The 24,235-nt window shown below is 38.2% G+C and overlaps 1 protein-coding gene across 12 annotated transcripts in view; it reads right to left on the bottom strand.

The window, feature by feature from the left end:
• Window positions 1-1,135: 1,135 nt before the first annotated feature.
• Window positions 1,136-24,235, bottom strand: part of BRCA1 (BRCA1, DNA repair associated) — a 46,186-nt gene continuing 23,086 nt past the window's right edge. For 8 of the 12 annotated variants that reach the window (XM_023523914.1, XM_011381155.2, XM_023523919.1 and 5 more), the window contains 12 exons: window positions 22,040-22,208; window positions 18,353-18,479; window positions 16,526-16,677; window positions 14,342-14,646; window positions 12,007-12,094; window positions 10,650-10,727; window positions 10,149-10,189; window positions 7,904-7,987; window positions 5,150-5,204; window positions 3,563-3,636; window positions 3,175-3,235; window positions 1,136-2,303 (listed from right to left, as the gene is read on the bottom strand). In XM_023523914.1, coding sequence (XP_023379682.1) covers window positions 2,191-2,303; window positions 3,175-3,235; window positions 3,563-3,636; window positions 5,150-5,204; window positions 7,904-7,987; window positions 10,149-10,189; window positions 10,650-10,727; window positions 12,007-12,094; window positions 14,342-14,646; window positions 16,526-16,677; window positions 18,353-18,479; window positions 22,040-22,208 — 1,347 coding nt within the window. In that variant the 3' untranslated portion in view covers window positions 1,136-2,190. The remainder of the gene's footprint in view (window positions 2,304-3,174; window positions 3,236-3,562; window positions 3,637-5,149; window positions 5,205-7,903; window positions 7,988-10,148; window positions 10,190-10,649; window positions 10,728-12,006; window positions 12,095-14,341; window positions 14,647-16,525; window positions 16,678-18,352; window positions 18,480-22,039; window positions 22,209-24,235) is intronic. The other 4 variants (XM_023523920.1, XM_023523921.1, XM_023523924.1 and 1 more) reach the window with 2 other exon arrangements.

Here is a 24,235-nt window from a genome sequence, read left to right as displayed (position 1 = left end):
TAATGGCAGTTAGTTCCATTTTCTCTACTCTTCCCTCACCCACCCACCCCTCTTACAAGTATGGTAGCACCGAATCATGATTTCATTCTCTCTGCCTCAAAGAGAATTCCAATCTCTGAACAGTGTAAAGACCAAAAAGTGATGACACGAACTTTTATCTGTGGATTAAGCATATTAAATAGGAGTAGTTGTCAGAATTCTAAAGCTGTCTTCCCTGGACTTCTGTCCCTTGATTATTAAATCAAACAGGAATGTAGGTACTGCTGTGAAGGGGCTTTGCAGCTTCAATTAAGGTTAAGGACCGTAAGATAGGGAGGTCACCCTGGATTACCTGGCAGGCACAATCTAATCACTTGAGCCCTTAAAAACAGAAATTTCTCTGGCAGGAGTTAAGAGAGATGAGGCAGAGGGGGAAATGAGAGTCTAAATGTGAGAAAGATTCGAACAGCCCTTGCCAGCTTTGAAGATGGTGGTAGAGAATCATGAGCCTAGGAATGTGGGTGGCCTCTAGAAGCTATGGATGACCTCTGGCCAAGAGAGGTCACAGAGATCTTAGTCCTACAACTTTGAGGAACAATTTGGCCAACAACAGGAAATGAGCTTGGAAGTGGCTTCATTCCTCTAAAAAGGAACACAGCCTTGCGGACACCTTAGTTTTGGCCTTGTGAAACCCAAAACAAGGAAACCAGTTGAGCCGACTTAGACTTCTGACCTACAGAACTGTGACATAATAAATGGGCACTGTTTTAAGCCCTCAGATTTGTGACAATTTGTTTGGCAGCAATAGAAACTAATACAGTAGGTTGTGAAGTCTCCTTAATACCCTAGGAGGTAGGTACTGTTACTACCCCCATTTTATAGACAAGGAGACTAAAGCAGAGTGAAAAGGCTCTGAGAGCTCTGCAGGTATGAGACTCAAGAACAGTCGTGTGCACGAGGACATGAAGTACCACAGAGGGGATACAGTCAATAATACTGTAAGAACTATGCACGGTGAGTACTAATCGGGGGGATCACTTCATAAATTACATCAATGTCTAACCACTAGGTTGTACACCTGGAACTCACATAAAATAATACTGAATGTCAACTCTAACTGAAAATTTTTTTTTAAAAAGGAAAAACAATCACGTGATAGAAGTGTTTGCTACCAAGTTTATTTGCAGGTGAAAAGCCAACATTTACAAACATATTTTGTACAATCCAGTGTGCACTGCCCTCATATACTGGGGGCTAAGGAAGACCTAATCCTTCCAACAGCTATAAGCAGTCCTGGATAATGAGTTTATGAAAAACATTTTCTCTTCCTTCAGCAAACAAAATTATTTATGAAACTGTACAGTTCAGCAACAGGGAGCGAAGAAAAAATTACCTCAAGGAAAGCAACAGCTCCTTTCCTGGTGGAATCTGTCATTTTACAGACAGGAAATATTCATATCAGAGATCTTACATTTCAAGAGGAATGGGTTACATAACAGAGCTACAACAATAAACATCTTATTACTAATAAGAAATTAGAAGACTCTCTTTGGACTCCAGTTCTTGACCAGACTTTCAGAGATTGGGGCCAGCATGGCTCCCCTCTCCTCTAATTACTCTCATGTTTCATATTTATATCTACTGCCTGCTTCTGAATTCCTTTCCCGGTGCTCCATTCCAACATTCGAGAGCTGCCCAAGGACTGTTCTGCTTTTAAGTCACATCACATACCCTCCTAAGTACTCACCTTCCGTTGAAGGGTCTGACTCTTGGCCTTTATGAATGCGAGGCTTTAGAGAAACAAACTCAGGGAGACCATCTATTCTCCTGAGGCCAGCCACTCTGTGCTTCCAGCTTTAAGCCGACAGCCCCAGTACAAGGGATAGGGCTGATAAATAATGAATCAGCATCTTGCTCAATTGGTGGTGTTTAAAATGGTTTTAAATTCTTTTCAGGTGAAAAATTACCACAATTTTGTGCTCATGGCAGATTTCAAAGGGAGACTTGAAACAGAAAATCTTTAAGGGACCCTTGCATAGCCTGAAGTTCTTTCTAGGCTGACATACATAAAATATTTAGTAACCAGAACTGTGGAAGGACTGAAGAACTCCCAGGGCCTGGCAAAAGGCCATTCCTGAAGCTCGTTCTTGGGGTCCTGTAGAGACAGGCCCTATACACTAGACACATGGCTGGCTGGACTCAGCAGCAGCTCTAGGAGATCTGGGGTATCAGGTAGGTGTTCAGCTCCTGGCACTGGTAGAGGGCTACGCTGTCCAACACCCATTCTCGGGTCACCACAGGTGCCTCACACATCTGCCCAATCGCTGAGGACAGAGAATGCAAGCAGAGATTAGTGTCAAATCACGTTTTCCCTGACCAGACTCTAGTCAATGTACTCTGGGGACCTGGCTATATGAGTTCTTAGGGTTACTCAGGTGGGAGCAAATTTTTGCTCTTAAGTGATACTTTAAGACATAAGACTTTATTCATAAGCCTGAGAAGTGACTGCTGGTGGAAGCCTACAGCTTCTGATAACTGTTAAAGGAAAAGTCACCAGAGACAGCAAAACAGCATTGCAATTTAACGATGTGAAAACATATTTGTAATATCATGAGTGAAAAAGCAAAACAGTATGATGAGCATGACGACATCTGTATAAAATCTATGAGTGTACATATACATACACACGTGCTTGGAAAAATTTTATGGTGATCATCTCCAAGTGGTGGGATTACTGAAATTCTTTTATTGTGTTTGTACTCATTTCTATTTTCTGTGATGAACATTCATATTTAATACCCTCCCTCCATGGAAATAGTTCATGCATTACTTTTACAATGCAAAATAAACAAAAAGTTTTAAAAGGACATTTTAGCTAGCTAGCTAGCTAGCCAGCCAGCCAGCCAGCCAGCCACCCGTCCACCATCCATCTATCCAGTATTTATTGAGCACCCAGAATGTGCTGAGAACCACGTTAATTAAGCACTGGGTAAACTGGTGAACCAAACTCATCCTGCAGGACCCCATTTGACACAAGTACATGCTTGTGGCCTTCTGAAGGCCCAAACAGCTGTACCATACACTCTAGTTGATCTAACAGGACCTTTACACCTAAAATCACCACAGTAATCTACACACTTAACCTGGGCCCTCTATCCCATACTCCTCTGGATAAAGGCTTACAGCAAGACTTACCATGGAAGCCACCGTCCTCTGTCCAGGCATCTGGCTGCACAACCACAACTGGGTGAGTATCCTGCATTCCCGGGAAAGAAATATTACGAGTATCAGAACAGGACTTTTAGAATAGTCACTTCATCACCTCTTGATGGTTTGCTGAAGTAGACTACTCTGGGGCGAGCACAGAAAGGAAGGAGAAGGGCACAGAGCAAAAAGGAAGGGATAGAGGGAAAGAGCCTTCCCTCAGAACATTACATACTTAGATCCTTTACAGAGAGAGTCTTCTGAGGCTACACTGGGGAGGTGGTGGCTCATAAGGACTGATAGGTGACGCCTTGCTCAATCACCGGAAAGAGTATTAACACTGTGTCCTCCCTCTCTGACAGGAGGACCAAATGCTTACCTCGCCAAGGGTGAATGATGAAGGCTCCTTCACCACAGAAGCCCCACAGAGCTGCACTATCCATTCTAGTTGATCTAAATAGGATATTTAAACCAAAATCACCACAGTAATCTGCACATTTAACCTGGGCCCTCTGTCCCATATTCCTCTCAACGAAGGTTTACAGCAAGATGTCTCAGTGGGAGTTCCTGTCTCTCTGCCCCAAAAGGACAGAAAGGCCTTAAACTACAATCTACAGTAGGGGTACGAATTTTAAGTCAATTTGCCACTGATATGCTACTTACTTTGGTTATCAGTCCCCATAAGGCTGCTTGGTAGATAAGGTTTAATAGTCTCTCAAAATATTTTGAAAGGAAAAAAAAAAAATACAAGATCTAATTTCTATTAATTTGCTAAACTGCTGGCAAGATACTGCGAAAAAAACTCACACCTGCCTTCCATCCCTCCTTGCCTAATTCTGTGTTGGTAATTGATAATCATAGCCACTGAGAGCACCATGCTCGGTGATAATTACTATAAATGTCAAGAGACGGGAAGATCATTTATTCAGCCAAAAAAAATACTTTTCCTCCGGGACAGAGACTCGACATATCAGCTGAGAAAGGCTACATGCTGAGCTGGATTCGATGTACTCGGGGGCCTAGAAACCAGGAGAGATTGTAGAAATGTTCCACTTGCACCTGGAAAATCAGAACTGACCGATGAGTGGTTTCTGGGCCCTTTTGGGTACTCTATTCTATCAACCGATTCCTGGAAATTGCTGAGGTGCTCCTGTTTGTCTGAGTGCAGTGAGGTCAACTGACTCACCTCCAAAATGATACCTGCTAGAGACTCTGGTTTTCATTACACCGAAGTACAAAAACATTGAGAAATCCTTGAGTGGTATGTGAAAGTTTCATAAAAATTCAATCCATAACCAATAAAGAAGACATAAGCAAAATTACTTTGTCAGGCTCTCTTGCTGCCACTCATATGTCCCTGACCAGATGCCAAGGCTGTCTTCTGAGGAGTAAGAGGACCTGATCCCTGGGGCAGAAGTGTGGGCAAAGAGGCAAAGGTAGGGAGCCTTTGTCTTAAAAAGAAAGAACCAAATCTACATATATACCAGAGCCTGAGTTGAGGCCTACAGCACTCCTAATCACATTCAGTGTCAAATTTAATTAGAAAATGTTCATCAAGAGTCTTCCCCTGCTCTGAGGCCCCAGGCTCACAGGGCTTATGCAGCTGCTGAGCTTTCTTCTCTGTATCAAATAAAGAGGGTTTAGGAAGAGCAGAACTCTCTCCCTTCTTATTTTCCCCTTTTCTTAGACCAAAGGGCAGTAAGAGCAGTTCTATCCCATCTGATCACATAACATACTGTGTCCTGGATGTTAATTCTTCACTGCCTTCCAGCTCTTGAGAAGGAGCACAGGGCTGTTTTTTTTTTCTGACAGGGTAACATTTAGGTGTGGTTTTGCCTGACAGGTGGCAGAGAATATAATCTCTCACCAATCTGAAGAACCCCGATAAGATGACCCCTCCTATGTAAAACTCCACTATGTAAGGGAAAGGCTGGTACTGGACTCTGCAGTTCTCCCAGTCTCTTACCTGTGGGCATGTTGGTAAAAGGTCCGTAGCAACAGATTTCTAGGCCTCTGAAGATCTGGGAGAAGAGAGGGACAGAGGGACGGAGAGAAAGAAACACTAGTTGTAAGAGTGTGGTTTTTATAAAAAACAATATAAAGAGACTCTCAGTCCCATGTCCAGAACACTGGTGGATTTTAGAAGATGTTTCTGAAGTGTGTGTAGTTTATCTATAGTCGTACTTTGTCATTCAAGGGCTGAGCATACCCCCTTGCCACCAGTCAGGCCCAGGCTCCATCCTGATAACCTTTTCCAGGTGATTTAACTTCTTGTTAGAGATGAGAAGATAAAAAAAGGTCCTTTTTTTTAATAGCAAGAAATTCAGCTATTAGCTAGCATTTCATGTTTATCTAGACGTGGTACATTAGTACTTGCCATGACCCTGACTGGCAGAGAGGTCTACATTTGTATGTACACGCTCCTTTTCTCTTCTTTCTGGTCCCAAGCATCTGTTCCTGCATTCATACTGCTCTGAGAATGCCCACTGTTTCCTCAGGAACAATGTAGTGACGCCTGGTTCTGCCTCTCCTTACAGAGCTGACCTTAATGCCTGGTTTCCAGGAGACACAGATCACACTGGACCCCCTAGAGGGCCTCTTCCACCTACAGGGCTCAATAGCACTATCCAGAAGATCTTTCTGCGATGATGGAAATGTTCTATATTTGTATTAATAAGGTAGCCACGAGTCACATGCAGCTACTGAAATGTGGTTAGGATGAATGAGAAACTAAACTTCATATTTTATTTAATTTTAGTTATTTAAAATTTAAACAGCCCTATGTGGTTGGCTGGTGACTGCTGTGTTCGATAGGCAAATTCTTACAAATGCATTGGTTTTGGTTTTTAGGAAATGACTTGGGTATCATTTAAAAGAAATCTAAATTTGTGCCAGTTGGCTGGATATATATCATTAGAGTAACCCTCCTTCTCTTGACCCTCTTTCTTTCTTCCCATTTCCACTGGAAAGAAAATTGCCTCGGCCTAGAACTCACCTTGCTTCAAATCAGAGAGACTGGGGAAGAGAAAAATTGTGAAGCTAAAAGCACATGACTACCTTTTAGGAAGTGCCCCCCAACACTCCCCTACCCCAAACTACAGTCAGAGGAATGAGAAAGGACAGCAAGAGAAATCTATTTTTGTTTTAAGTGCCATTCTCACTGTGTGAATAAACTGCATCATTAACCTGTTGACAGGACTTAGATGCCCATAATGCTAAAAGTTCTCCCCAAGCAGTCAGCTGGAGCCAAATGTTGCTGTAAAAAGTGCAAAAGATTAGAAATTTTTATATTTGGGCTGGCGCTCATTGAGGAGAATCGCTAGTTATGACATAAGAAATCTGAAGTTTCACCTCTACAAATATATTTCTCTTCCACAGGAAAATACTATGGTGAGATTTTGTATCTTTAGAATGTCATTACTCTGACCAGGTACTTTCCATCACTGCCACCCCAAATGCAGGAAAAAACCCCAAACACTGGATTTCCTTTGAAGGAGGGAAGAATCTGGTGCTAATTCTGCCTTGCATATACAAATGGCTGGATCACACAAGCTCCCCTGGGGTGAAGACAGAAGCAGAAATAGGGCCAGCAGTTTTTCTTGGCATCTCAAAGTTACTTGTCAGGTTCAGAGGGGTGTGGCTGGGGTGACCCCAAGGGTTCAGAGCTCCAGGACTTGATTTGTGATCATATTCCACAGCAGTTTTCCTTGGACAATCATCTCTATGTGTTTTCTCTCAAGTTCCATACAGGGACAGAAGGTGCCCCATATGGGGTTGTCCTGAAATGTGGTGCACACTTAGAAAGAAATGCAGACCAGGAGCAGAAGCACTCAGTCAGGGACCTGAGAAAGCAGCTGGCTCAGGCCTGACACACACATGTGAAATCTTGCCTGGACTTCTCCCTGACAGCAGAGCACAATTTTGGTTATCTCTTAGTTTTTGCTACAGGATGATCTGGGGAAAGTCACTGAGTCTTCCTGGGCCTCTAGTCCTTCATTTTCAAAAATGTCAGAATAATCTTTTTCTCCTCAGCGAAACCTCCTCTAACTTTCCAAGAAACTACGGTATTGTAATTAAGAGTTCAGATTCTAGAGCTAGACTGGCTGGGTTCAACTTCTAGTTGTGAGTTCACAACTAGCTGTGTAAGCTTGGGCAATTACTCAACCTCTCTCAACCTCAATTTTCTCATGTATAAAATAGACATAATTATAGTACATGTCTCATAAAGTTGCTGTAAAATTATTAATCAGTTAAAATATGGTTGAGTGTTTAAAGCTGGCTATAGTGAACATAATGCAGATGTTAGCTATTGAGTATCAATCACTTTCACTTCTATACACCCACAGACAATACTGTGTACATCCCCTTCACAGCACTTATCACACTGCTTTCAAGAAAGACATCATGGTGAAGTGGAAAGAATAAGGCTTAGATTCACATATGTTTCAAATCCCAGCTCTGCCACTTATCAGCTGAGATTTGAACTCTAGACTGGGCCAAATTAGCTTCCTCCTCTAAGCTTCTAAGTTCTCTCAGTCATAAAAGGTACTTATTTACCTTGTTGGCCTAGGAGAACTAAAAAGGAACACACATGGAAGCACCTAGCTACTGCTCTAGCAGTGAGTCTGTAATGCCCCTTACAAGATGAGTGAGACCATCTCTGAGAAGGGGGCTGGAACACAGAGGGGTTTTTTGTCAATGTTGGGGAGGAGGGCCTTACCTTTCTGTCCTGGGATTCTCTTGCTCGCTTTGGACCTTGGTGGTTCCTTCCATTGACAACATCACCTCTGACTTCAAAATCGTGCTAAAAGAAACCAAACCCAAACCACAGGGATCAGAGGAAGAGAGGCCTCTTTCAATGGAAGCAATACTGTACATGTGTTTTGTTTAAGGAATTCAGTACTGCCAGGCAAGGTTTTGACCCTGCTCTCCCCCTACCCCATAAATAATTCTTTTTGGTGGACTGGATGAAATGACCAGTATCTCAGCTGCTGAAATCAATTCCCTGAAGCAAATCTTTGTGGGCAGAAATTAACAATTGGCTTTTCACCTCACTGGGACTTAATGCATTTTAATTTTCAACATTTATCTCCTCTCAAAACATTCACTTAGCATTTAGATTAAATTGCTAATGCTGTGCTGTTATAAAGATAACTGGAGAATTTCTGATCTCTTAAATCAATTGTGGATTACCATCTAAAGGCTTCTCAGATTTTCATTGAGAGATTTAGTTAATGAAATCAAAATGATAAAATATACATTTAATACACTGAAGAAAGAGGTTTTTCATAATTACTATTTTGACTGGTCAAGGACAAGAAAATGAAGAACAATGGGATTGGGGAGGTTACATCTTTTGGGAGAAACCTGGGGAAGAATGCTTAGAAACCATTCTGACTGAAACTCAGATTGTAGGAAGACCACATCTGTTGCCAAGAGTATTAAGAAGGAAAAATAGTCATGATAGTATAACCACAGGCTGCTGTTAGGGGAAAGACCACTTAATATTTCCCAGTCGCCTGAGAGGAATCCAGTGATAAATATGTAATCTATTTAAAGATAATCCTCAAATTTATAGTCCTGATTATACCCCTGTGCCTCCTTAACCTCTCTACCCAGATTCTTAGTATTAAATCCCAAAATTCACCCATCTAAAACAAAGCTTTTGATTCTACTCCTGCCCTTCCCTTCTCCCACTATCTTCCTTATCTAATATTACTAATATCCACTCTATTGTTCAGGCCAAAATCCCAAGCATCACCTTTTCAATTATTCTCTTTACCTCGTCCTCCAAATTTAACCCATTAGTAAGTCCTAGCTCCAAATATATCTTAAACCAACCTCTTCTTATCATTGCTATGTTTTCAATTACCTTATGTAGATAATTCAAACTCCTTACAGTGACTTACACCAAATCCTACCGGCTTTGGCACTTGTCTCTGACCTTCTCCAACCCCTTGTCTAATCTCTGCTCCCTACATATTACTCACTGATTATTACTCTCCATCTACACTAGTCTATTTTTCTTTAACAAGCTCATTTCTACCTCAAGACTTTTATACTTGCTATTCCTCTGCCTAAAACATTTGTTACGTACATTTTTCAATGCCAATTCTTTCTTATGTTTTAATCTCATCTTAAGCATTTTGGAAGCCATCCCTGGTCTCCTTAACGTAGTCAACCTCTGTCCTCAATTACTCTCTGCTATTCTGTATATTTCTTCATAGTATTTATTGTTATTTTAAGTGATCTTTATTCTTGTGTATTTTCCCTGAATAGGACAAGAATCCCACTAGAGTAGGGACCTGTCAGTCTTGTTTACTGCTGCATTCCTGGTACCTAGCATATAGTAGGCTCCAAAAAATATAGGTCACTGAATGAAAGTTAAAATCAACAAAAATGTCACTTAATTATGAATGTTAAAAAGTACAAAATAGTTTAAAACCACTTTTGCTAATTTTATATTGCCTGATCTGTTGTCACCAGCAGCTCTTAGATAGTTCTGTTCTAAAATTATTCCTCCTCCTACACTCAATTACCTCTCACTGTTCTCAGTATCATAAAGAGTAATATCTCTCTGAAGGAATCTGATTTCTAAACAGATACATTTGCATATTAACAGGAAGAATTTTTCTTTAACAGTGAACAATCAGTTCTCTATAAAGGTGTATTTGTATGCATGTAAGATTTAGGTGGGCTTACTTCTTTTGCTTATCAATCTTTTTTTTTTTCCCTTTATAAACTCCTTTTCCTTCTTCCTAAGAAAGGCTTGTTTCTATTGAAACTTAGAACAAATAAGTGAGAAACACAATTTCTGGGTTTGTTCTGCTTAACTCTTGATAAACTCCATCATCAAAGAAAATCTGGGGTAAGTAGTGTGAGGAAGGAAGCAGCTAAATTTCCAATGATTATGTGACTCATCTGCACCAAGGCTTTTTGATTGGTTTGTAACATCAAATACCTACCTCATCTAGAATCGTTCTTTCTTTAATAGACTGGGTCACCCCTAAAGAGATCACAGAAAAGACAGGTCACAATGCAGAAGAACATGTTCTTTTCGTGTAGGTGGACGGTGAAGTAATTCGCATAAGCATACAGGAGGAATAACATTGAGTAGAGGTCCCACCTATAAAGCCAGTCCTTAATAAGGCTTGTAGCAGAGATTTTCTTCTGGAGACACAGTTGATGCTTAATCTAAATATTATAAAAGTGCCTGCTGCACATAGATTTCTGCACTACTATTAAATAAATGCCTAGTTCCTATGCTAACATTGCTAGGAGCAGACTAGGTTCCCTTAGTTATAAAAAGAAATCCATTTCCCCAGCATGACCAGCTAGTTTAGTGTTATCATTAAAGACCTTTGGTAATTCAGATTCCACATCAGCAAAAACCTTCGGTGTTAAATGTTAGGTGTAAAATTGCAATTCTGAGGTGTTAAAGGAAAGGAGAAATACATTGTACTTACAGAAATAGCTAACTACCCACTTTCCTCCTGCAATTCCCAGAAAATATTTCAGTGTCCGTTCACATACAAACTCGGTGTCTGCAGAATGAAAAACATCCAAAGAATTAGCACAAGTTGAAAACAAGGTCAGGAAGTGCTGCCATAGAAGCTAAAGAACTCCAGATCCATGTTACTTGAAGTCAACCTGGATGGATGACTCCAACATCCCTGGTGATAGAATCAGAAGCTGGAAGCACCCCTAATTACAACCAGCAGGTGTGGATCTTTGGAGGCCTGGAAAAGGCTGATATAAAGTTAAAACCAGAGGAAATGTATGCCCTATCATCTAGATGCCAAAACTACCTACAGATGTTCATCATTGTGTTCAAGAAATTATCCACATCAGTAATGTCAATATAAGTGTGTGGGGAAGATTTTACTGGATGGCAATATGTGGAAGGAGAAAACAGTATTGTTGAAATGCTATATCTGAAAAGTCAATGTAAGTGACAAATTTTCACCCTCAGAACTTCTACCTGTGGAATTCTAACCCCTTTAATTCCTAATTCCCTTGAGCGTGACAGAAAAATACTGAGTATTTTCATAGCTTTTCTCCTTTCTATATACTACTTCAGAAAGCAGTAGTTGAAGAATCACTTATTTCCTAGTGTTTTAAAGGTCTCATTGAAGAACTAAGCAAACTGAGGAAAGAACACTTAATTGTAAACAGGAGAAATGTATTTAACTAAATCCTGAACACAGTAGGCCATCTGCCAGTAATAGCAACAGCCATTCCCCCTCACAGAATTCTTCACGAATTATTAAAATCTTTTTTCTTTCATCACAATTTTATAGCTTATGTTAACTTCTGTGAAAGCTGATTCAATATATTTTAAACTCATAAATTTTAGCTCAAAAGTGTTGTATTGCCTTTGAGTTTAAAGGTTGAATTACTTCAGATTTAATTTACATTTTACTTTCCTTTTCGCCTTCCAGCAGTTTTGTTCCAAATCTATAGCTTAAGATATATTAAACTTTAATGAAATTTATTTCTAAAATAGTACTTTGTTCATGCTACCTTGTTCTGGCACCAAGTTCCTGTATTATTCTGACTCTGTGTTATGACCTGTATGAAGTAGAAACCTAACATCTTAGAGGTTCTAAGGCAATGTGCCCCTGTCAAGGAGTCTGGACCCTCTGCTCAAAGACCTGTGGCAATGTGAACAGAAACATCCTGGAGTGGATCATCATATTCCCAGAGAGTTAATAATCGACTATTGGAAGACTTACATCCATGCTATGCTTAACAAATACTCCCATTTCTTCATGTAATGTTATACCACAGATGCAATATATTCTATAAAGGTTCTTGGCATACCTGTTTTCATAATGACATGAGTAGTCTCTTCGGTAACTAGATTAGTTAAAGTAATGTGGTGTTTTCTGGCAAACTTGTGTACAAGCATCTGAAATCAAATCAAATATTACATTATAATATATTACCTCTAGTGCACAGCTAAGAGTATGTTATCCTAGCTCTTAGTTTCCATTTTTTCCCTCAGAAAAGATACATTCTTTTTATTCTAAGATGCCTGAAGTCTCAAGATAAATAGCAATTTGATACAAATTATATACAAATCAGATGAAGAAATTCTAAAGTAGTCCATGTTAGCAGACGTGAACTATAACCACAGATTCAAAATAATAATTTTCCCTTTAATAGCAGATATCGTTTGGTTCCCTAAGACAACTAGTTTCTTTGTAGTGATACTCTACTATACCATAATTTAGATTTATCAGCCTACACTATATAAACTAAGAGGTAACTAGCCTATACAGAAAATTATGCTACATATATGTGGCTTAAAAATAAGATTCAACCCTCTGATAGTTACAAAACATTCAAGTCAAGAGTGCAGAAACTATCCATTTCTCTTCAGAAGGACTGGAAGAGACTCATATTACTCCCAAAAGAAATCTAGAGCCTTCTAGCTATTATCTATCAATCAAATAAAAATCAATAGGCAGTAAAGGAAATTAACAAGATCCATTATGGACACAGTTGACATAATTAGTAGCTACTGTTTGGTAAATAACTCTGTTTACCAAGGGCCATCATTTATTAGCCATTGCCACCCAAGCCAATATTTATGTGCTGTACAATACTGCAGTGGAGATCAGGTTATCTTTCTCTCATGCTACCTTATTCCATAGTGCCACAGGGCACTGAATAAAGCAGGCTAGTGAAGCTAATGACATCCTTCCCCTTTTGCCACTGCCCTCTGCCAGGATCATTAGCAATTCTGAACTGATTAATTGCTGAAATCCCAGCCTTGAAACAGTGTTCAGTTAGAAAAACAGCTGATGAAAAGATCATCTTAATATGGGCTTCCGAATTAATCATGTATAATACAGTCAGCAGCTTTCATAATAAATTTATCACACTCCAGCAATTCTGAATAGAGCTGAAAAGTTTTCCTCTTTGCTTGTTTAAAGACAATATGTACCCAAGCCACTTATAGTCTAATCTGCAGCTCAGAATTACCCATGGCAAAAATGATTAGATCATTTTAGCCACCTCTGAAAAGCTGAACTCACAAAACAAAGAAGAAATGCTATTTTTCAGTGAATAAATGGGAATTCTAGATATGCAGGCAAATGATTGAGGGCAACATAAACAGATACAGGTATGAATTTTCAGAGCAAACAGCTGGTCTGGGTACCAGGTTGTGAAATGAGAATTCTAGCATTATTGATGAGAACTTATATTCATTATATCTACTAGGGCAGACATAGCTTACTTTGTCTTTTTAGTAGTGGGACACATCTGGCCACAGGGAATGTTATGCTGAGTTGCTACCCATGGAGAAGTTAAGATGAGAAATGGTTCTTATCCTAGGAATGATATATCAACAGATACTCAAGAATGACTGGGTCATCTCTCAGTGTGTAATAAATGACACCCACTATTCATTTGATACTCTGGGTGTGTTATCTTACCATGATTCTTTAAGGAATATTCACTCGATTATTTTATTATGAAGTAATACCAATGGTGATTGATTACAAGGAAGGAAAATTTTCTAAGATGTCTGAAATCTACACTAAACAAGGTTTCAGCAGTCTTAATATTTTAATGGGTATTTTTCCACAGTGTGAAACAATTCCTGTTTCTGGCATGAGGGGCCAGGAGATGTCAAAATCCTAATAGGGAGGGGGTCCTGCAGAGCAGAAATTATGGGGCAGAATGCTGAATAACTGTGTCACAAGCCAGGATAAAGCAAACATACACTGGAGAAATGTCATTATCTGGCAGTATGCTTGGAACCAGTTTAAATTTCGTTAATCATGCTAGTATGTTCTCTCAGATATGAACCAAGGGGAAAAGAGGCCTCCTGGGGAGTAGAGTTATACTTATTTGTTTTAGATAAGAAAATTTTAAATAAAAAGCTCTATATCATACCTAAAACTATAACCAATATTAATATTTAATAATTGTTTTCTTAAGTGAATGTACACAAAATAAACCATGCTTTAGCTTTATCTAGGTCCAAATTTTTCAGAAATCAGTAATGGAAATTAAATTACATAGAATTGTGTCTGTTTCCTAGATTTCTTCCTGTAGGTTATTCATTGCTAGTATCTATTTAAAACTATCTGCAGTATGTTAATGAAGTCTTAGCCATTAAGGAGACACATACGAACACACTCACAAATTCTTTGTGGGTCAAGCCTGATGCCACCATAGATATTCTTTTGTTTACTCTTTTTGTTGAAGATATCACTTCTGGTTTCTTGCTCACACTTTCTTCTCTCACATTATACCCAACAGTATTAGTATGAGCAGCAGCTGGACTCTTGGCAGATTCTTGAACTTGAAATTGGGGTAACTTCAATGCAGAGGTTGAAGCTGGCATGCTGCAAACGTAAGCCGGCTCTGGGGCTCTGTCTTCAGAGGGATCAGACTGAGGGTCATCAGAGAAGAGGCTGACTCCAGATTCTAGGTAAGGGGTTCCCTCTGAAAGGAATGGGGAAGAAGTTTAATCTACATGACAATGAATCTTGAATTACAATATCTAGTCTGCTAAGAATCAAAAGATAGATTAAGTTAGGTTAAGAGAAAAATGGGTCCACTAATACACTGTTAGTGGAAGTACAAAGTGGCATAACTTTTCTAAAGGACAACTGGCATTATATTCCAAAAGCCTTGCATGTTTTTACATTTCTAGTCAAAAAGTCAAGTTTTAGAAATGTATCCTAAGGAGATCAAAGATGTGTGCAAAAGTTTAGTCATAGGAATGTTCAGTGCTACACTGTTTATAACAGTAAAGTATTAGGAACAACCTAAATGTCCAATAATAGATTAAATAAATTACAGCACATCCATTCCAATGGAGTACTCTTCACCCATTACATTTAATTACAATAAAATGGAGAAATGCACACATCCATGTTCACTGCAACATTATTCACAAGAGCCAAGAACGGACAACTCAAATGTCTATCAATAGATGAATGGATAAAGAAAATGTGGTAAATACATACAATGGTTTGAAAATGCTGAATGGATAGCTTAGAAAAAGAAAATCTTGTCTCATGCTACAAGCATGGATGAACCTTAAGGACATTATAAGCAAAAGAAGTCAGTCACTAAAAAAAACAAATACTGTATGATTCCATTTACATGGTGTCAAAAGAAGTCAAACTCTTAGAAAGTAGAATGGTGGTTGCCAGGGGGTAGGGGAGGGGAATAGGGAGTTGCTGTTTAAAGGGTATAGTTTCAGTTTTGCAAGATGAACGAGCTCTAGAGATCTGTTGCACAATGGAAATACTAATACTAGTGAACACTTAAACACGTAAGACGGTAAATTTTATGTTATGGTTTTTATCACAATTAAAAATAAAAGCAAAATTTAAATGCCATTGATTTTAAGATGCTATTCTATTTCAGAATCTTAAAAACAAAATTGTATCTTAGAATCCACTAAATCCAATATTACAAGGCCTGCTTTCTATAATTTTGGTCATTTATTTCATCTAGTTTAAATATCTCTTTTTTATTTCCTACATTCTCCAACTGTTTGGCAATGAACATAGATAGAGCACTTCAGTAAAGGAAAGAAAAAAAGGTTGAAAAATGAGAAATACTCAATTTGTATTTCTTCATTCATGATATCATTTCCTTTTTCATCTAATAAGTCATCTGATATCATTACCAAATTAAAAATAGGAGACCATCTCTGAAACATTTCAGAAAATGTCACTCCATCAAGAAGTAAGCACAGCTTAGTAGAATGAGATTCCTAAAATGACCCTAATTAAAATGGCCAAATACCACATTTAGATGCCAAAGAGCACCTTTTATGATAATGAGTTTTTGAGGATTAATTCAAAACTTTCCTTATTAATTAAAACTTTGATTTACAAGCCATAATACATACCATTCATTTAAAATGATTTATAAGACATAAAATGTATAGTCATTTATATTCATTAATTCATAAAATAAGAGCTTACTTTGGAGATTTGACTCATTTTTCAGTAAAGAACAGGCCTAAAACTTTATCCTAGAACTCTTATCTAACCGTTAAAGTATCTAGAGCACACCAAGATACTCTCATCTTCAAAACTGTTAGAGTTAAACCAGTATAGACAGATAAACAACTGCAATAATTTTCAAGTAAATTTGGATTAACATTCAAACTATTTTTTAAAAAATGGGTTTAAATATAACAGATGCATCTGTTTAAATATAACATGATATATTAGTATGTCTGAAAGTTAATTAACTAGAGTATCTTTAGATAAGATTCAGAGTAAAATAACGTATTTTCTTCATCAGAAAAGATGAAATATTATCCAGATCAAGTTGTGGCAAATAAGATTGCTCATTATACCTTGGGCTTCAGGCTTTATCAGTTGTTGCTCCAACACTTTAGCAACTTTATCGAGCTCCTTTTGAGACGGGCAGTTTCTGTTCTGAAGACTCTGTGAGTGGCTGTGCACATACCACCTATCATCTAACAACTGGGATTTAGAAGGGGAAGACCTAGAAAGAAGGATAACAGGAGAAAACCATCACCACAGCTCCTGAAAGGAGGAATCGTACTTCTCTAGCAGCCAAAGCATAAGTGAAACAGTTCATTGTTAAGAGAGATCGGGAATGACTAGCAAAAAAGAACCCAAGTGAAGGTCTAGAAGCCTGGATTCATGATGTTGGCCAACATGTCAGGGTTGACACAGAACATCTCTTAGGGTCTGATCTTAGGCACTATATCTCTTAGTCGTTTAAAAGCATGTCAGCAAATTTCGGCAAATTATTCACTGCCACTCAGTCAAATTCTGTGGCACTATTCCACTTGAGTCCCAAGGGTGTGTCAGAAGCAGATTTCTCATGAAAATAGAAAGTCGATTAATTCTGACATTGGTATACTCATTCTTTCCACCCGTTTTCAGCAAAATTCATAGAATCATCCCTATCTCTTGCCTTTTCAATGTCCAAAATAAAATCATTCTAAAAACAAAAGCTAGCTATAAAGTACTGTTAGAAGAGTATATACACTCAGTAATTCCTCTACTCTTTCAGGTGTTCAGGACTTTGCTGAATAAGTTACTTAAAAAGTTTAAAGGACCACCAAGATAAGCTAATTAATTCAAATAGTTATTGGGTATTTATTATGAGTTAGGCACTAACACTTGATCCTATGGATTGCAAATGAGCAAGACCTAAATTGCTGCTCTCAAGTAGTCTAGTAGAGGGAAGAAACTCAATCAATGTGTAGGTTCTTTAAATCAATGTGTAGGTTCTTTAATAGAAGTTTCTTAGGGTGCACTGGGGTGGGGGAAGAAGAGCAGGAGTATTTGGTCTGAATATTAAATGGGTGCTTAGCTCAATTAGTTAAAGCATGGCAACGAAGTCATTACTTCTAAACATGGGTTTAGTACCTATGGAAGCTGGATCTTTTACTTCTCTGTCATAGCCACAGTGCTAGTACCCTAGCCTCAAAAATACATCCTCAGTGACATCCCAGAAGCTTGGAAAAGATGGTATGATTAGATTATTGACAACTTACCATTATTCCCAGAAAGATAAGTAAATGTATAAAATATACATAAATTCGGTAGGAGCTCAATAAATGATTTCCTCTTCCTTCCTAGAGTGGTAAGATGTGTGACTCTAATGGCTCTGAGACATTTTCCTTAACAATCAAATAGGAATAGTCCAGAACTTGTTCTTTTACCTTCAGTGTTGTTGCGAACATCAAATGAGAAAGTAGGTGAAGTATTTTTGAAAATAAAAAGTACTATATAGTCTTGTCTCACAGCAATTTGCAAAAACACTCTAAAGATATTGTGACTATTTCTTGGGGTAAATCAATAGCTCAATTTTTTCTACAAAGGCAAAAACTTCAATTAGGGCAAGGACTGCCTTGGAGAAGTCTACCATCAGCCTCTAGGCTTGTTTAGGTTTTAGTTCTATGCTTTATTCTGACTTTCAGAAGGGACAGATGTACTGTGCATCTCCCATATTGTCGCCCATGCCTTGTACAGTCCAAAAAGCCTATAAAAATTAAGCAAAAGAAGTGTCCTAAGGCAAGGAGGGGTTAGAAATGTCTGTGCACAAAAACCCAGAGAAAGTATGGTAAAAAACATTTAATAATAAGAGTTCAATATAAGCAAAGGTGTTACTTAGATACCACAATTTGACATTTACTACTTCTTACCTTTCCACTCCTGGTTCTCTATTTTTATTGGTGGATCTACCCAGAGATTCTTGAAACTTGTTTGCAGAAAGGCTTTCTGGATTCTGCCTTATAGGATATGCACTACTTTTCTCTGAAGTTAATACTGCTTTAAATGGAATGAGAAAACAAAGAAATCATCTGTTTTGTCCTGATGGTGATATTTCGGGTGAGTATATCAATTTTTTTCAAAAGCAGTAATCTGTGACAATCAATTGGTTTTTAACCAAGTATATCAGACAGAATTTTATAAACACAAGTGATCCAGCAGCAAATGGAACTAAAAAATATATAATAGGATCACTTTAAAACTGCATAAATAATGATACCTGAGACAAGGCTGAAAAAAACCATGTATTTACATTTTTTGGTCTTAAATGATAAGAAAATAAGAATGGGAAATGATTTTTTTAATCTCTAGAGCAAACTAAATTACACTCAAATCCCCTTAAGTACTGGAAAGCACAAAGCACGTTCCCTTTTCCATTTCTACTGTCTCCACATCAAAGGCTGTATAGGATGGGAGTTCGAGCTTTTTCATGTGTGGAGAAACAGAGGGGAGGGGTCAGATGAGAATGGAAAAACAGGTGACATTTTGCTTCACATTTTCAATTACTGAAGAAAAAAACAAACCAAAAAACCAACACACACGAAAAAACAAAGTGCTGACTGATAAGGAACCCCAAAGTAATAAATGGAATTAATGATGAAATGGCACAAGAAAGAAAAACACAAAACAGACCAAAGGCAAAGCTCTGGCATATTAGTACATCTTTTTTATTTATTAATTCCTCCAAATGTATTACTGTCCTCTGCTTTCTAGGAAGTAGCTTAAAGGCAAAAAGTTTTAAAAAGCAAAAACAAATACTTAAAAATTACAAATCTCTTCTATTCATGAAAAAGTCACTGACAATTGTAACTTATTTTGAGCTTCTATCAGAAAAGCTAAAATCCATAAACTAAGGCAGAAAAATTTAAATGAAGGGCTGTATTAATTAAACTGGTTTTTGTTTGTTTGTTTGTTTGTTTTAAGACACAGGGGGCCTGAGGGGAATAATCATTGATTTCTTGAGTTAATCCTCAAATGCATTATTTATAGTTTCCTTTGTGCTCATCTTTTCTGGACCTGTGGGTGTCTAGGAACATAAGAACTCTCTGTCTAAAGCTAGAGCTGCTTAAAGCAAGCAGAATCTCAGTTTAACCATGTAGGTTTTTCTTTCAACTCAGTGTGTAAAGCTTTTTAATAAATTTAATATCCTTTCCCCCCAAATACAGGGTAATAAGGTAAATGATAATGTGCAGTCTCTAAGAGATCACACCAAATGGGATTAACCATTTGGAAGGGTTATAAAAAAGAAGTGAAAGGGTAGGGGGGAAGCCTCGGACACAAACACAGATATTAGTCATTCCATCACCTGAACATTTAGTGTATGAGTCCGTCTTTTCACTACAATGGGGTCAAGCTAAGAAGAAAATAAGCTATCCTGAATTGTTATTCAATAACTCAATGGTACCTAAAAAATACAGGGCGAAACTTTTCTGTTCTTTTTTCTTAATTCTTATTTCAAAAATGCAGGTATCCACAGCCCAAGTACTGAGACAGTACTGTATTCTCCTTTAAATCGTTCCCTTATCTGAGGGTCTTAATATGTTATATGTTATATTCTTCATGAGTAGGCAATATGGGCCAGATCAAACATTCAGTAAATTTATTGACTGCTTATTATGTGCTACGTACTGTGCGAAGTGTTGGGAGAATCAAAGGAAAAGACACTGGGGAAGAAGAGAGACCTTAAGAAATGCTAAACTATAAAATACAGAACCCACAATAAAATGCAGCTTTAAAAAAGCACATAACTCATCCACCCAGGTGGTTCAGAATTTCCAGGGGAGGAGCCTAGGAATTTTTAATATGTGCTTCCAGGAATGAAATTACTATGGGACAAAAAAGCTCAGATGTGTCTGAAAACCACTTCTGCTATAATGGGCTATGACATTATAAATGCTAATGTTTGCTTTATGAATGACAGGTAATCCAGGAGAAAAAAACAGTCGAGTGCCTGATATGAAATAGCTTTACCTGTAGAGGGAGGTACACATAATTTATAATAGATCAGTATACACATTTGCACAAAAATATTATACACATTTGGGAATGACCCTTAGATATACAGTAGGGCAGATCTATGCTGAGAGCAAGACATTTCATGTAAAAACCCTAGAATAGTAAATAAGTGTATTACCAAGGATAAAGTAAAACTTTCTAACAAAAATGTTTTGTATAGAGAGTTAGGAGAAATTTTCAAAAAGGTTCTCATATCCATGATAAAAGTGTATAAAAATATAGCATTTATGAAATTAAAAACAAGCCACACAGAAACATTTGTCTACAGATCTTCAGAAAAAAATAAACACCCACCCCCAAAGATGAGATAGATTTACACACATATTCAAAACTAGACATTTATAAGTTGTACATTAAAATTGAAAGTTTAGTCTGTTTTTAGACTGAAGATGGTGAAAATACCTCAAAGAAGAGAATTATGCTAGGGACTAGACTTTGGGCTTCATTATCTGGGAGATGAACTAAATGAAGATACAGTTATAAAGAAAGCATTTAAGGAAATACATTTGAACCACTGCCATAGCAACAGAGTTCCTAGTTTCTCATGCATGAACTACTGTTTCTCCTTGAACATAAAAATACTGCAAGGCACACTCCTGGCAAGGCCACCGTTCTGAATAATTAAGGCTTGAGTTCCTAGAAAGATTCAAAGGAAGGTCCTAGGGCCTCCATTAGGACTAGGGAAGAAAGTGATGAAGAAGGAACTGTAACGCTAAGTTAGCTAGGTAGGTATCACTGAGATAGTAGTGAAGAACCCTTGGGAGGGCTCACCACACCTACCTACTCCTAAGCACCAGCTCCTCCCCGGAACCCATGCCTGTGCCTAGCCTCTCATTTATCTAAGTATCTACCCTATTTAAAAATCTACCTAATGTGCTGTCCTTCATAATTCTCTTTCCAATTAAATATTCAAAATTTCATCTTACTTTCCTTCACTTATGCCACGTTATTTATTCCTCATCTCAGTGCTCACTTCTTACAGGAAGTCAGCTCTGATAACTCCACCTGCCTGGGTAATCCAAATGCCTCCTCTCAGAGGTCCATCTGGCCTTGTTAATAATTACAACGTTGTGATAAAGCATCTGACTCTGACGCATAATTGGGCTCTCTGTGATTGTTTCTGAAGCAGAGTATCTCTTCCTATAAACCAGAAAGCACATGAAATAGGGCTTTGTGATCTGACACCTGTATTACAAGGAATATGTCTGAGTGGTTTTTTTTTTAAGCTATCTAAAATAATGAGGGTTACCTATTTCCAATCTCCCTCATTACACTCAGCTTCCTATGGGTTCCCCATAGCAGCTACTCATTGTGGGTACTCAGTCAGACAATGACACTTAATGACTGTCTTGGTCTCTCTGAATGGTAAATTAGTTGCTGGCAGGGACTAGAACAAAAGCTCTAAAATTCTCCTGGAGTGACTCAGCAAATATATACTGAGCAAAGATTATAAAATGTTGAAACTATGCCTATCCTTCTCAGGAGATAAAGGCTTAGGGAGGAGAAGAATTTTGCTTAAGAAGAATTTGGTCAATATAACATACCTTTTTCTGATGTGTTTTGTTCCGGATTTAGCAGCTCTTCAGGGGCACAAGAATCAGCTATGAGGGGAGGGGACATGTTAGGCTGGCTCCCGTGCTGCTCTAACACCGCTTCCAGTTCGGCCATTTCCTGCTGGAGCTTTATCAGATTATCTTGCATGGTATCCCTCTGCTGCAAACACAATAAATGACACCAAGAAAGTTACATTCTTTTAGAAACTTGCCAGAACATAAGAATATGTCACACCAATTAATTTTAGCACAGGAATTAAAAATCATCTAGTATGGAATTATGAGTTCTGGATGAATACCTTTTAATCCAACCATATTCATGCAATTAAAGCCCATGAAATTACAGAATGACGTTTGAGGAAAAAAAATTTCCTCAAACTCTCCCAAATAGACTGCTTTATTGTGATGTCCTTTTGAAGTTGGTTTCTTTAAAGCTTGGAAGCAAAAACAAATTAAGGTGCTTAAACACTTCTGATATTTAAAATTAGCATGACTCTGTTCATGTTTTACATTGGCTGTGTTACAAAGATTTGATATTGTGAGACTTATAAGAGATTTGAGTTAGTCCATATAAAAATGTCTGATTTCTGGCTTGTGAGGACTTAGTTTTCTGGGATTCTTTGAACGTTTAGTTTCTAACAGAAACAGCAAAAAGCTAATTCATTAATTTATCTATTTGTTCATTCAACAACTATTTGTTGACCATCTATTTTATGTCAGACACTGTGCTAGTGCTGCAAATATAGCCCTCATGGTGCTGCCATTCTAGATGGGGACAGGGCACCTAGAGAAAGTCACAGAAGGACCTGTTAGAGGGCACGATCCAACAGAAAGAGCCTGAGGAAAGCCTGTAAAGACAGTTATTGTTTTCAACTCAGAAAAGCTTTCCTGCTTATAGGGCTCTTAATGTTTATTTTTCCATTTCAAAAAGAAATCTGCTAAGTCTAAGGTTTTTGATAAGCAAAGTATCTGGTAAGATTACCAGAATATTCATTTCTTCATTACTTTTTAGCAGGAACATCAATGGTTGCCAGCAACCCCTGGGGAAACAAATTGTTTCACACTCCATTTCTTCTTCTCATCCTTGAAAATGACTTTGTGACTTTGCCCTCTACTAAAAACTAGCCATCTACTCTCTCTTGCTACACTGAGCTCATAGTTTTCAGGAGCTTTTTATGACCAGAAAATGTATTCGCAATGAATGGCTTCCAGTGTGGCCCTGAGACTGTCTGGCTGCCCACGTCCGCGGCAGCGCCATTGCCACCACGTGGTGCTCTTGAGTAGTTCCATCACTGATCAAAAAGGGATGGCCTCAGTCAGTTTGGAAGGAAACCATACAGACATCCATAAGCTGCAGAAGCTGTACTAGTCACTGCTGCCACGACCATCACAACTAACCTTTATGTGGCCATTAAACAGGTTAGAGAAATCAGAAAAAATAGTAAATGGGAGAATTATAGTTATATAAGTTTCCTTTGGGTTTTCTCAAAGGAATTACTTTATAACTTAAATGATTCCCTGTAAGCAATTGGCCAGATACATTTGGGAGACCAAAACCAAATTGCTTACCAAGTTTTCTTGATTCCAATTCTTAAGTGTTTCTAAAATTAGTCCTACTCTTCTATTTCCCAATATGCTACTCAGAATTCTACTTTTCATACAGCTACCTTACTGTGGAAGTTCCTTAAAAGCCACATTTATCATGCCTCTTTCTTTCATAAGGACCTCAGTGGTATACCACTGCTCAGATAAATTACTTTCTGAAAATTATATAATTATTACTCATTATCGCCTTCAGGACAAAGTTCAAATTCCTAAGCATAATATTCAAAAAGCCCTTCATACCCTGATCTTATTATCTCTTATTTTCCTCCCAAACCACCCACGTGCCATTTTCCAGTCACACAGTACAACTCTGTCTTTCCTGAGCATTCCATGCCTCTGTTCCTTTGCCTCTATTGCTGCCTCCCTTCTCTTTCCTCTTAGAAAATTTCTCATCTTTCAAGGCCCAGCTTGAATGTCTCCTTCGGAATCCCCACCCATAACACATCTCCTGTCAGGAACAGGTGATTCCTCACTATCTCACTCGCACTGCTAATGCATTAGTATACCAAAGTGGAATACGTGACCCTCCTTTGATACAGCAGTGCTTTCATATGTCCTTGCTACAGGACAAATAAGTTTTGA

Source organism: Pteropus vampyrus, unplaced genomic scaffold (genome assembly GCF_000151845.1).
Source record: "Pteropus vampyrus isolate Shadow unplaced genomic scaffold, Pvam_2.0 Scaffold432, whole genome shotgun sequence".
Taxonomy (NCBI): domain Eukaryota; kingdom Metazoa; phylum Chordata; class Mammalia; order Chiroptera; family Pteropodidae; genus Pteropus; species Pteropus vampyrus.
The sequence above is the reverse complement of the archived record's forward strand: the minus strand, read 5'-3'. Positions and strand labels throughout refer to the sequence as shown.